At 52.8% G+C, this 14,085-nt stretch overlaps 1 protein-coding gene across 1 annotated transcript; it reads left to right on the top strand.

The window, feature by feature from the left end:
* Positions 1-5,848: 5,848 nt before the first annotated feature.
* LOC121590769 (muscle M-line assembly protein unc-89) lies at positions 5,849-13,636 on the top strand (the record flags this gene model as incomplete). Its single annotated transcript, XM_041910736.1, has 7 exons — positions 5,849-7,199; positions 7,276-8,070; positions 8,160-9,119; positions 9,191-9,347; positions 9,455-10,272; positions 10,354-12,873; positions 12,954-13,636. Coding segments are annotated over 7 exons (7,095 nt in total), but the record flags the coding sequence as incomplete, so codon positions are not given.
* Positions 13,637-14,085: the final 449 nt, after the last annotated feature.

The raw sequence follows: 14,085 nt of genomic DNA, 5'->3' as shown, positions 1-14,085 counted from the left end.
CGTGATGATCGTTGGTGGTGCACCTTTGCCAAATAAATCATTGATCATCCGTCAAAGGGGAAGATGATGAACGTCGAGCTATCGTAAATATGTTCATCATCTTCTACCTCTGGATGATAGTCTGCCTTTATGATGATAAATCGATGCCCATCTGCCGGATGGCTGCCGAATATTTTAAACTTATTTGCGACTTCCATTTTGGGGAGTTCACAGTCACGGACGGGGAATAAATTACGCGGTGAGAAACGCATTTCGTTTGACTGCTTTGCACAAAAGGCCGGTAGACGACTCATCTTCCAAGCTATACAAATCAGGTCTAGGTCATTTAGTGCGTCTTCGTACAAGCCCCGATCACCCATAAAACATTCCGCAAAACCACAACGCACGATGTTCAATGCGCTTGTTTGGCTAGCTCGAGAGCGTTTCGATTCCGCATTGGGCAGTTTACGATCGTTCCGCCTGTTAGTCAACAGCGCTGTGGTGACGCCTGCTGACGATGAAAACCCTTGGCACACGACTCGCTCAACAGACTCGCTCAAACTCCTGCAGAATTATGCAATGCGCAGGGGTTTAAAATATTGTGGTCCAACCGAATGCACCACCACCGCGCACGAATGGCTGTTTTCCATTTAAATGACACCGATAAACGGGCCTATCCCTGCCTCTTCGGAATCGATCTAATGCACTCTTGGTGCCGTTCGTAAGGCGGTGCTTTTAACGCTAACGCGATGGGGGTTTGAAAGATGTCACCGTGTGGTAAAGAATGTTTGCTCCCTTCTCCGAGCGATGGAAAGCCGCACGATCGTTCGTCGGTGCATAACCGCAAGCGAAAAGATATTTCCGTAAGCTTTTCATAGGTGGAGCAGATCAAATGGCGCTAGCAGCTGGTGGGAGATGTGGCTTAAGCAACATATTAAGACACATGAACGTGTATTGATCAATCGAATGAGGAAAAATATTCACCTTACCATGTTGAAATATATAGGAGAAACAAATGTTTTTGTTTTATTCAGGAAGGTTTATTAAAAAAAAAACAGTAATAATATGTCTCTGGTTCAATTCCAACTGAAAATTTGTCCATTTCCATTCCCCAATGCATTAATTTGATTGCTCATTTTCGCTCCATTCCTTCAAGCGGTGTCTTGCGATTGCGGAAGCTGATAGACACTTCTCTAATTACACGATCTCAACGGCGCGGTGACATAATTAGACGCCAAACCCACACCACTAATCGACAGATAATTGGGAAAGTTCGGAAAACCAGCAAATGGTCTCCCTAACGTTACGTCAATCTGCTTACAATGTGCTGCTAAACTTTTTGATGATGAACGATTTATTGTTAGCGCAAACGATTTGACTTGGCTTATCTTAAGGTTGGCAAAACAATGGATTAATTGTTTGGCTTTGAGGTCGGATCATTTGGGCTTGAAATGTTGCCATTTTTTTTCTTTTTTCAAGCAGCTACATTATCAACTCATCTTTTCCGTTGCGCACACTAAACCACGCGGCGTCAACCGCGTGCATGGCATTCTTTAAATGTCCGCAGAAGCGTGGAGGGCATTTTTATTACACGCACGATGAAAGGAGCCAAAACATAACAGGCAAAACAAACCGTACTATAAGGAAATACTGCATTTTCACACCAGGCTGTTTGCAAGTGCGCGTGAGATGACAAGTACAAGGTCGTCCAGTTACTGTGATGCAGGTGATAGTACGTGCCCCGGGGGTGAAACTGGCTCACTCGGCCAGTGGTTGTGCATCCAACAGCTGAACCACACTCTGGTCGACATTCTGTCATCGCTGGTCACCACACCGGAGGGGGTCAATGTGCCAGTTCACTGCTCGCTGCATCGCTGTAATGAGTCAGCTAGAAAAGGAATTCGATCGAAACTGATCGACTCGTGCTCGACAGTTACTACCCGTAGCACCAAAGGGCGCACTAGTTAGGGCGCCTGCGAACGATCAGCCAGGTTGGGAATTTCGTTGTCAAGTTGATGCCATGACATCTGCACGATAGTGGCACGGTTCGTCCTCTAGCCTTCAGCCGGGTTGTGTACGTACAGAACCCTTACGCACTAAGTAAAAGTGAATTTTTTGATCGAGTGCTATCGATTGGCTGTTTTTTATGTCCCCTTAAGAGCAGAGACCTACTTTGAGATTCAATTGCATGGGGAAGGGAAAATGGAAACCACAAAACATGCTTGACCAGTGCCATTTTATTTACCGAATGCTAGATGGTTCGCGAAAAGCTATATGTGTCTATTGATGCGTGCCTTAAACAGTCCCGTCTACTATTTGCACTGTTGCTGCTTGTTTTTGAGCGCGTGTGCGTGTTTGCAAAACGCTGAGAGGAAAATAGGCTTCGCATGCAGGCAAACACTACAAACACGAGGGCGCACGAGATGAAGGATTGTCACTGCGTGCTGCACACGGTTGCATAAGGGACGGGCCAAACAACGACGCCATCCAATAACTGTTTACCGGTGCAAATGCGTTTGGCTGTTTGCTGCCATGCTAGCTTTTCTTTTTAAAGATCAAGGTGATCGTCGGTCGGTCGGTGTGATCGTGCGCGGATGTGTGTTTATCCGACGCAGGATGCACCTTTTACGATTTGTGTGTACGATTTCGCTAGTGGTCGAGGATCGTTGTGTAATCTATGCGATGCGTTACTTTCCTGGTTTTATCACCTTAGTAACAGCGATTAAATTAGAAAGTGAATGCCACCTTCCTGTTCTTTCAGTATCTGAGGCTACATTTGTTTACGATTGAAAAGTTTATAAAAATGTATCCGTTTTGTAGTTCGTATGAAAAATGGAACAATTTTCACGTCATTTTCTATTAATCGTTTACGCATTTTCCACCGATCTCATTCACCAGAAATGGCTCGTTCGGTCGGATAGCTATGTTGCCAGTCTGGCATTACGCTTCCATGCGTGTCGAACAAGAAGCGACCATTTAATGCGTGGTTTCCTCGTCCACACATTTGTAGGTCCTCTACGGTAGGACAGTTTTTGGAGGTGTTCCTCTCTTCTGTGTCGTAGTCGGCCAGTGTTATGGCTTCGGTGACAGAGCGGTTGAACTTTCTCCGGTGTTGCTGTTGCGTCGAGTTGCGGAAATAAAGTGAAGCCAAAGAGCTTACCGTCTAGCAGAAAATATTAGTACAACGTTGCGATTAATGATGAAAAGCAAATACAAGTGGCAATGTGCTATTATTGAATATTTTAACTGCATTTTTCTAAATGCAATGAACCTTATAATAATGAAGATTTACATACACAAAATTATTTGCTTTAATTATATTTCATCTTAATAAACAATATTTGTATTTCATTTGTATTTCATTTGTATTCAGGCGTCAAATTTGTATTTCATTGAAACTGAAATGAATAAATGAATTCGATTCAACTTGTGATTATACTAATATCCATTTGAAAGCTCATCAAATCATGCTCAATAGTATCAGGTTGATACTATCACTTATTTCAATATGTAGTTGGGACAACAAAAATATACAAACCAATTACAGCTAATCCCCGAGATATGTGGTACCTCTTATACGCAGCGAAATTTGACAGTTTTTTTTTGAGCAAGTTGTACAAATTTTCAACAATTGTTAAATGCCTTTTTGTCGAATTATATAAATCATTGCTTATCAGTGGTTTCTGCTCGCTCCGCATTAATAGCGTATATCAGGAACAATCTGTACTGGACTGGAGGATATGCTCATATAGCTAACTTCCTCCCTGGTCGAGCGTCATGCGATATTTTTTTATTTGTTGATGAAGATTACGTAGTTGAATTAAATGGGCACTTTTACTTAGCAGCGTTAGTTGAGGGTTGCGGTTATAAGTTTTTACTTTGAATCTGGCGACCATTGTCCTCCGAAAAAAATAGGAATATCTTGGTCGTATTTAAACTTATGATGAATTGAATAGTTGTTTTTTCAGATGAAATAAAAACGAATCGTAATAGTAACCTGGTAACATCAATGGGGTCCTTTCCGTTTTAAGTTGGTAGGCTGAAATTTCAGCCTGTCAGCTGTTTGTATTTTATAGCAGTTTTCGAGCAGCTATCTAAGTGGGTATAATATACAGGTGGGCTTATCCCAAGGTGTATGAATTTAGAAGGCTGATTTTTATCGCTTCTGTTTCTGAATGAAGATTTTAAGAGTATTTTGTGTATTCGTCAAACCATCAGAAAGCTTGTTTGAACAAAAGTTTTTACCCGTCCTGTCAAAAAGTGATTTTCAAATTTGGTTACAAAAAACATATTATGAGACCACCTGGACTACATATACTTTGATTCTGGATTCCATCATCAGATATGTTTAATGCACCTTGGGATAAATGTAAATACCACCTTGTTTTGCCATTTTTCGAGCGGGTACCTGAATCTAATTCTAGCTTTGAGGCTAAAATAATCTAGACTGAAAATTGCACGCTATTTTTGTGTGTGGTTTTGTATGGAATGTTGACATGATTTTAGCCTCTAACTGTCAAACTCCATACAAAAAACCGACTAGAATCGTGTAGGGCCCCAATGCTAGAGCTAGAACCATGCAAGATTACGGATGTGTTCACGCCCAAAGCGTGACCTAATCGTTGTATATACTAGTGTTAGGCATATGATAAGAATGAGATTAGGTTAGTGTAAGAATAATTATAAAATAAAGTTTAGTTTAAGCGCGTAAGCCGTCAGAGCAATATAATTTTTTATTTGCGTTATTGAACAAGATGAATAGGTTAAAAATGAAAGCATTTTTCTACGCACATTATATTTCGATATATTGTTAATAAATTGTGAATTTCTCTGGATTCATTTTAGTTTAGGTCGAACATTTTGAAGCTCCGAAAATTCATAACTGGTACACACATTAAGAAAAACGGTTTACCAAGCATAGAGATATTAGCAATAAATGGAATATTTCCGATAAAATATTGCCGACACTTTAATTTTATAGGATGATCAAATATTTAGCTATTTTGTTAGAAGCAAAACAAAGGGCATAAAACCCAGATTACCACTTACATATGTTTTTTCTTGAATGTTTGTACAATCTTTCGCCGAGTTACTTACAGTTATTTAGAAATATTTTATAAAAAAGAAATAAATTATTTCTACAACTGCATAAGAGCTAAAGAGTTTTTAAACAAACATAGTCCCGCTGAGTTCAGCCTCCATAAGCTTCTGCATTCCATCGCAGAGAGATTGCAGCTCAGAAAGCTCAGCAACGCCGCACATAGCTCAACCGTGCAAAACCGAAACCAAAATCAAGGAAGTGCCCGGGTGCAAATAAGTTGCGTTTTTTACGCGAACCATTTGACTTTGGCAGCACGGTTAGTGTGTGTGTGTGTTTTGGTGTGTCCCAAAATTAGAACCGATCGCACGATTCGTGTGCGTGTGGGTTTCGATTGCGTTCGCCTGTGAGTAACGCACGGGCACAGAATCGCCAGAATCGGTTTGATTTGGCGATCTTCGCCCACCGACCCAAACATTCACCTTTCCCCACAACCCCCCAAAAATGGCCTAGCCGTGGGCGTCTGGCGGAAACAGGTTGGCACCTTGCACCGGTCCGGGCGCTGCTTCGGGTGCGTTAAAATTAGAAAGTGATCACGCCCGCGCGCCATTGACAATGAAATTGCGCCCTTCGGATTATTTAAAAGTCTCACCGCTCAGGGCCATCCAACGCTAGTTCACCGACGACTGCCGCAGGTCCTTGAACGTGGTGATCGAACAGATCGAAGCAAAATTTTGCTAGTGCTAGACAACTAGTGAAAAGTTGGAGAAGGCTACAAAGGGTGAAAGTGCTACCGAGTGTGAGTTCCTAACCAGCGTGTGTGAGTGACGAATCCCGTTCCCAGGAAGCGTCCAGGATGGTACGCAAGCAAAACAGCGAAGAGGTGATCCCGCAGGTGATCGTGACGGAGCAGGAGCAGCAGCCGGGCGGCGATGGGGGGCGTTCGATGTCGCGCGAAGGCACCTACTCGCGGGAACCGTCCCGGGAGCGCAGTTCCCGCTCGGTCTCGATCTCGCGCCTCCGGGTGGACGATCCGCTGCGCAAGGAGATGATGCTGGTGCGCGAAAAGTCGCCGTTCGAGATTGGGGAGAACCGCAATGTGCAGGTCGCCTCCTGCAAGGCCATCATCGACAAGGCGCTGGTGATGGACGTCTCGGGCGGTGTGACGAACGTGGACGAGTACATCTCGCTCTTCTTCTCGTCCGGCTGCGTCATCGACGAGGCGTCCTGCAAGGACATCTCGACCGCAGTCGAGGTGACTATCATCGAGGAGGAGGAGGAGCGGCCCGAGCTGGTGGTGATGCCGCTGGTCGAAGAGGAACCGCCGGCGGTCGACGAATCTCAGGACAAAAAAAAACTTCGACGGACCAACTTGAAGATAGCCGCGAAAACGAATCCCCAGCGGTGGCCGATGCGGCGGCCGGTGATGGTGACGTAGCGGCGGCCGAAGAAACCGAACCGTTGGAGGGTGAACCGATTGAAGGCGACGAGCAGGCGGTGGACGAGGCGGACGGTGCCGGCGAGGGCGAGGAGGTGCCGGCAGCGCGCGAGCTTGAGCCGACGGGCGCAGTCGCTGCCGCCGCCGCCGACGGCGAGCCGAACGACGATGAATCTGATTTAAAAGAGGACGGCGACGAGTCCGGGGAGTCTTATAGCGAATCGGAGGAACTATCGTCAGAACTATCCTACTCCTACAGCGACATGTCCGTGGACGAAGTGGATCCCTCCCAGTGGCGCGTGTTCCACGAGGATGAGGACGAGATCGCGCTGATCAAGTTCGAGCAGCAGGAGGAGAAAACGCCCGAACCGACGGAGAAGGAGAAGGACGCCGAGTTCCAGCGACTCCGGAAGGCGTCGCGACCACCGCTATACCTCACCAAGCTGACGGACCGGAGTGCCCCGGCCGGGTCCACCATCAAGCTACAGTGCACGGTCGAGGGCCAGGAGGTGACGGTGCGATGGCTCAAGAACGATCAACAGATTGAGCGGACGCCCAACCTGCAGACGTCCGCCGCCGACGGCCTGTACACGCTCACCATCAAGCACCTGAAGCACTCGGATGCGGGCGAGTACAAGATACTGGCAAAGAACCGGGGCGGCGAGATACCGTCGGTGGCGCACGTCAAAGTGTACGACGCGATCAAGCCCAAGTGTCAGTTGCCGTTCTTTGTGAAAATCAGAGGTAAGTGTAATGATGTGCTGCTGTTGCTGCTGCGAGAGCGCTGCCGTTGTGTAACTGTGACTGCTTCTTTCCCCAGACTACTTCCACCATGCATTGAACGACCTCGTGATCGAGGCTAGGATCATGTTCCAGAAAGAATATGAGCCGACGATCACCTGGCTGAAGGACGGGGAACCGGTTGTGCTGGATCAACGGATTGGGGCCACCTTCGAGGGGGAGGAAATCTTCCAGCTCAACATTTACGACCCAACGCCGGAGGACAGTGGCCGGTACACGTGCATCGCCGAGAATGAGGCGGGCCGGTGCCAGATGTCCCACACGGTCGACTTCGTGGACAAGGTGCCGTACATGCGGCTGCCCGGCATCACCAACGCCGACCGGAAGCAGCTGACGGAGGAGGAGATCGAGGAGCGCAAGCGCGAAGAGCTGCGCATCAAGACGGAGGCGAAGGAGCGGCTGGCGGGCGGTGGCCGCACGGCCCGGGGCGGCGACGACGTGCACGAACCGTACGAGTCGGAATCGTACGTGATTCGCGACTCGAAGAACAAGCTCGCGTGGGCTGGGCAGCTGCACAACGTCACCACCACGAAGGGTGCGATCGTGAAGATGACCTGCTCGGCGAATGGGCCGCTGCCAATGTTCAAGTGGCAGCGGAATGGGCGCCCGATCGACTTTGGCGATCACGTGAAGCTGATGAACAGTGGCGCGATCGGGCAGATCGTGATCAACGGCGTGACGCGCAAGGATGCGGGCGAGTACACCTGCACGGCGAAGAACAGCCACAACGAGATCAAGACGACGTGCGTGCTGAAGGTGATCACGCTGCCGTCGGCCGAGACGACGCCGGCCACGTTTACGCGCGCGGTCAAAGGTAGGTCGTGGGGGGGAAGACGCCGTGAACCTAGCAGGAGTATCATCTAACGCACTCGCTCGCCTTTTGCTCTGTTTGCTTCCTTGCAGAGTTCTACGACATCCGAGCGGACGATCTCGTGCTCGAGGTGAACGTGCACGGCCTGCCGAAGCCGACGATCAGCTGGCTAAAGGACGGCGAGGACATCGTGCTCGGCGACAAGCTGCTGATCAACCGCGAACCGAACGGCGTGTACCAGCTGTGCATCCACAAGCCGGCCCCGGCCGACTGTGGCGTGTACGAATGCCGGGCGGTCAACTCGGCCGGCACCGCCAAGGTGTCGCACGAGGTGAGCTTCACGTCGAAGGATAAGCTGATCCACGTGCAGCACATCGAGCACGCGGACTACTTTAAAAGGCGGCTCGAGGAGAAGGAAGCGGCCAGTCTACTGTTGACGGCGGAACCGACTCCACCAACCGACCAGCAGCAGCAGCAGCCGGCTAGCCAAGCCCAGTCACAGGCACAGCAGCAAGCGGAACCGGCGGCCACAGGCGAGCCAGTGCCACCGGTCGAACCAGCAGAAGGAGAAGCCGGCGAAACAGCTACAGAAGCGCCGGCACCGGAAGCTACTGCACAAGAGCAGACGGCAGCAGCAGCAGCTCCAAAGCCAAAGTTCAAGGCAATGCCGGGCCGCCGCCGCTTCGAGGATGGGCCGGTGGAACCGTTCGTTATACGCGACTCCAAGAACCGGCTGATGTGGGAGACGAAGCTGAAGAACCAAACCGTGCCGGCCGGCAAATCGATCAAGCTGACGTGCAGTGTGACTGGGCCGCAGCCGACCTGGCGCTGGATGAAGAACGGCAAGCCGCTGGTCTGGAGCAAGAGCGTGGTGAACGCGACCAAGGTGGAGTTCGGGTGCGTGCGCATCACGCCGACGACGGTGGCCGACTCGGGCGAGTACACGGCGTACGCGAAGAACAGCTTCGGCGAGATCGAGTGCTCCTGCACGGTGACCGTGTTCGCGACGGAAAAGGACATCGAAACGGTGCCGACGTTCACGCGGGTCATCGGTAAGGTCGTTGTGGATTGGATGGGGTACGGTAATTGAGGTACTGATGCCAACCATTTTTCGTCGTTGCAGACTACTACGACTCCCTAGTGGACGATCTGATCCTGGAGGTGCACGTGCGCGGTGTTCCCGATCCGAAGCTGACCTGGGAGCGGGACGGGATGGAGTTCACCAACGAGACGGATCGCGTGATCATCTCCCGCGAAGGCAACGGCGTGTACCGCTTGAGGTAAGTTTAGTGATCTGACTGACTGAATGATCTTATTTGTATAGAGACTTTAAGATCTCGCTCATTCAGATCTGATTTAACGCGATTCCCAATTCCCGTCTTCATAGCATCCACAATCCGGAAAAGCTCGACGGTGGCAAGTGGGTCGTAACGGCCAAGAACCACGCCGGCGAGGAGAAGCTGAAACACTCGGTCACGTTCAAGGGGCGCGAATTCTACCAGAGCCAGCTGACGCACGGTATCTACCATGCGGACAAGCAGATCACGCGCTCGGAAGAGGACGGCTTTGTGTACGGTACGCGGTCGCGCTCCGTGTCCCGTGCACCCTCCGTCGCTCACCAGGTCGGCCCCGAGCCGGACATTTCGGCCGTCGTCGAAGCGCTGGCAGCGGTTGAGGCGACCACCGAGGATGCGCCCGCTGCCGGAGCGGCCGCGGAAGGTGCCGAGCCGGCTGCGGATGCAGCGGACGCACCGGAAGAACCGAAGAAGAAGAAGGAACCGAAACAGTGGCGCAAGAACTTGCAGGGCCTGCTGAAGGGCCGCATCCCCGGCCCGATCGCGGAGGAGCCCACCAAGCACAAGGTGGTGGAGGTACTGCAGAAGCTGTACTTTGAGGCGAATCTGAAGAACCAAACGGTGGCGGAGGGGTCGCACCTGAAGCTGGTGTGCTCGTGCGTCGGTCCGAAGCCGACGATCAAGTGGTTCAAGAACAACATTCCCCTCGTCTGGAGCAAGAACGTGAAGAACGACACGAAGATGGGCGTCGGCGCGGTCCACATCCTGTCGGCCGAGCTGAACGACTCCGGCACGTACAAGTGTACGGCGAGCAATGCGGTCGGCGAGGTGGAGACGACCTGCAAGGTGATCGTGTTCCCGGTGCCGGAGAAGCAGCACGTTGCGCCGAGCTTTGTGCGCAATGTTAAGGGTGAGTACTCGCGTTGTTCGTTTGCAGAGGAGAGCACAATCCTCATTGGAGTTTATTTGTCTTTTTTATCCCCTCCCCCAGAGCACTACGACATCCAGACGAACGATCTGGTGCTGGAGGTGAACGTGCGCGGCAACCCGATGCCCACGATCAAGTGGCTGCGGGACGGCATCGATCTGGTCGATCCGACGGGCGAGAAGTTCTTCCCGATGCGCGAACCGGGCGGTGTGTTCAAGCTGACCATCCACGACCCGCAGGCGAAGGACGAGGGCCAGTACGCTTGCGAGGCCACGAACGTGGTCGGCAAGGACGTGCTGCGCCATGCCGTCCGGCGCATCATGGAGCGCAAGATCGCCGAAAGCCACGTGTTCGGCATTCGGTACCACGACCCGAACCTGATGAAGCACGGCGTGTACGAGGAGCCGCCGAAGCCGGAACCGGCGCCGAGACCGCACCGGGAGTTTGTCTTCCTGGAGGACGGTTCGTACTACATTCGCGGCCAAACGCCGGAGCATCTGTGGGAGTGGGAAACGGATACGAGTGCGCCGAGCGAGTACGAGGAGTACGTGTCGCCGGAACCGGAGCCCGAGCCCGAGGTGCCCGAGCCGGAACCCGAGCCGGAACCGGCACCGGTCGAGAAGGTACCGTCCCGGTCGCCGTCGCCCGACTTTTTGATCAAGACGCCGCCACCGCCACCACCGAAGCAGCCGGAACCGATCGAGGCGGACGATGAGGATGAGGATGAGGAGGACGAGGATGAGGAGGAGGCACCGCCGCCACCGCCGAAGCGTGGCCCGAAGATTAAGAAGCTGCGCAAGAAGCGCGTCCCGCAGCCGCAGGTCGTGCCGGAAGAAGAGGCGGCGATCGCTGCACCGGCCGCACCGGTACCGGAACCGCCGAAGGAGGTTGCTGCGCCGGTGGAAGTGGCAGCTCCCGCCGAGGGAGAACCGGCTGAGGATAAGGACAAGCTGCGCAAGGAACGGTATCTGCGTCTCTTCCCCGAGCTGAACCCGGACGAAGCGAAGCGCGTTGATGCGCGGGCGGTGTTGCGCTTCGGCAGCACGCTGCACGACATCAACATCGTGGAGGGTAAGCCGGTGCGTCTGTTCTGTACCGTGCTCGGCTCGAAGGCCGACTTCAAGTGGTACAAGAACGGCGAACCGATGGAGTTCACCAAGCAGATCAAGAACCTGTCCGACGCGCAGGAGGGCACGGGCGTGATTGCGTTCAACAAGGTGTCCCGGGACGATACCGCCGACTACGAGGTGGTCGTGAAGGACAAGTCGGGCGCCGTCATCCGCGGTACCTGCCGGCTGAACGTGCTGCCGGCGCCGGTGCGCATCCCGGTGGCGGAGGGCGAAGCGCCGCGGTTCGTGCGCTGCATGACGCAGCACTACGATCTGCGCGTGGACGATCTGGTGCTGGAGACGCAGATCAAGGGCACGGGGCCGATCAAGGTGGAGTGGTTCCTGGACGGCATCATCATCGAGAACAACGAGAAGTTCATCCAGATCCGCGAACCGCACGGCATCCACAAGCTGTGCCTGCACAATCCGCAGATCCGCGACAACGGCCGGTACCTGGTGAAGGCGAGCAACGACTTCGGCACGGAGGAGCTCAAGTACACGCTGCGGTTCGAGGGCAAGGCGGCCGCGATGCCGATGTACCACATGCACCACGCGGACAAGCGCCGCACGTTCGAGGAGGAGAAGGTGGTGGAACCGAGACAGCACCGGGAGGTCGTCTTCCTGGAGGATGGCTCGTACTATCTGAAGGGCCAGACGCCCGAGCGGTTCTGGGAGTGGGAGACGGACACGGAGGCGGAAAGCGAGTACGAAGAGTACGTGCCCGGTGACACCACGAGCGAGGAGGAGGTGGAGGAGCCGGAAGCCGAGGAAAAGCCGGACGCCGAGGAACAGCCGGCGGAGAAGCCGGCGACGCCGGCCAAAACACCGCAGCCTGCCCCGCCAGCGGCAGCGGAGCAGGAAGAGGAAGCGGAAGAAGCGGAGGAGGAAGAGGAAGAGGTGGAATCGCCCCCGAAACCGGTCAAGCGCGGTCCGAAGATCAAGAAGCTACGCCGCAAGCTGCCCAAGCAGCCGGCCCCCGAGCAGGTGGTGGAGGAACGGCCCAAGGAGGTGCCGCGCCAGCGGGAACCGCAGCCGGGCGCCCAGCCGAAGGTCAAGCTGAGCCAGCTGATCTCGAGCGGCAAGAGTCTGGCACCGCCCGAGGTGCCGCGCGTCAAGCGCTGGAAGAAACCGATCGAGGTCGAGTTCATCTCGCATCTGCGCAGCGGCACGATCAAGAAGGGCAAAAACCTGACGCTCAACTGCTGCTGCTCGGACGCGGCCAAGATTGAGGTTACCTGGCTGAAGGACGACGAGCCGCTGGTGATGGGACCGCGCTGCCGCAGTGACGTCACGCGCCAGGGCTACTGTACGCTCGATCTGGTCGACCTGCGGCTGGAAGACACGGGCGTGTACAAGTGCGTCGCCAAGACGGCGAACGGTACGGCGACCGACTCGTGCCGCATCACCGTGTTCGAGCTGGAGAAGAAGGACGAGGTTGAGCTGGTGCCGCCGACGTTCATCACACCGCTGAGAGGTAAGTGCGCTGGATGCGATCGCTTTTTGCAGCTCCTAACATTGTCCTCCTTCGTTGCTCTTCTCCCTCCACCCAAACAGAACTGTACCATCCGACGACGAACGATCTGCACCTGGAGATCCGGGTGCGCGGTAACCCGGTGCCGACGTTCCGCTGGATGTACGACGGCATCCCGATCCTGCAGAGCAACGCCAAGTACGAGATCTTCAATCAGCACTACTACGAGAACCGCACCAAGATCACGACGGTGCAGCTGATCATCAACGATCCGCAGCTGCGCGACAGCGGCAAGTACACGCTGATCGCCAAGAACGACGTCAAGTCGGTCGAGATGTCGCGGCAGGTGTCGATCCCGCTCCGCTTCGACCAGCGGGTCCAAACGCACAAGCACAAGCGCATGGACGACGTGGTGGTGGAGAACGAGGCGCCGCGCGTCCTGCCGAAACCGCCCACGCCCGAACCGGAACCGGTACCGGAGGAGCCCGTACCGGAACCGGCAGAAGGGGACGAGCAGCCGGAGGAGGAGGAGGTGGAAGAGGAAAAGGAAGACGAGGAGGATGAGGAGGAGGAGTAGGGGGACGGTTGCAAGGGGCAGCTTTCTATTATAGGCTTAAGGTTGTAGACCGTTTAAGACTGTTTTTATTTATTTGTGTAGCCCAGTTTTTCTACTTGTAAATGATGGCGCTCGTCGTCGATAACTGTGTGTGCGTGTTTTGATGTGCTTAAGATAATAAAATAAATATTCACTCGCGAGAATGTGATAAAGAAAGGTCTTGTTCGGTGGTTTTTCTTTCTGACCTTAAGCAGCAGTTTACCCAGTTTTGAGCGAACTGCATACCCGAAAAGATTGAAATCGATCCTTGCTCGGCATTGTACAATCAGTAAACAAATTTCATACACTAATTCTCAAACATTTGATTGTTCAAGGTGATGAGGCAATGCAAACAGCAAATGAGCTAATCATGCAGTAGGTAAATTGCTCAGCAGACAGATTATCTGCTAAAATTACATAAGATACCGATCGATTGGCGATCGTACCGTTTGCATCCTTGTGAATCGATGGCCCGAGCGTAACCTTGATTAGATTTTCCGACATTGCACTGCATCGAGCAATTCCATTTCAATGTTACACAAATTGTGCAAAAGCATCGGAAGTCGAGATGAGAAGAATGAATGAGAAGGGATGAGTTTGTTTAGGTCTTTTAAGTGTAT

This window comes from Anopheles merus, chromosome 2R (genome assembly GCF_017562075.2).
Source record: "Anopheles merus strain MAF chromosome 2R, AmerM5.1, whole genome shotgun sequence".
Taxonomy (NCBI): Eukaryota; Metazoa; Arthropoda; class Insecta; order Diptera; family Culicidae; genus Anopheles; species Anopheles merus.
Note: the sequence above shows the minus strand (reverse complement) of the source record. Positions and strands in the feature narration are given on the sequence as shown.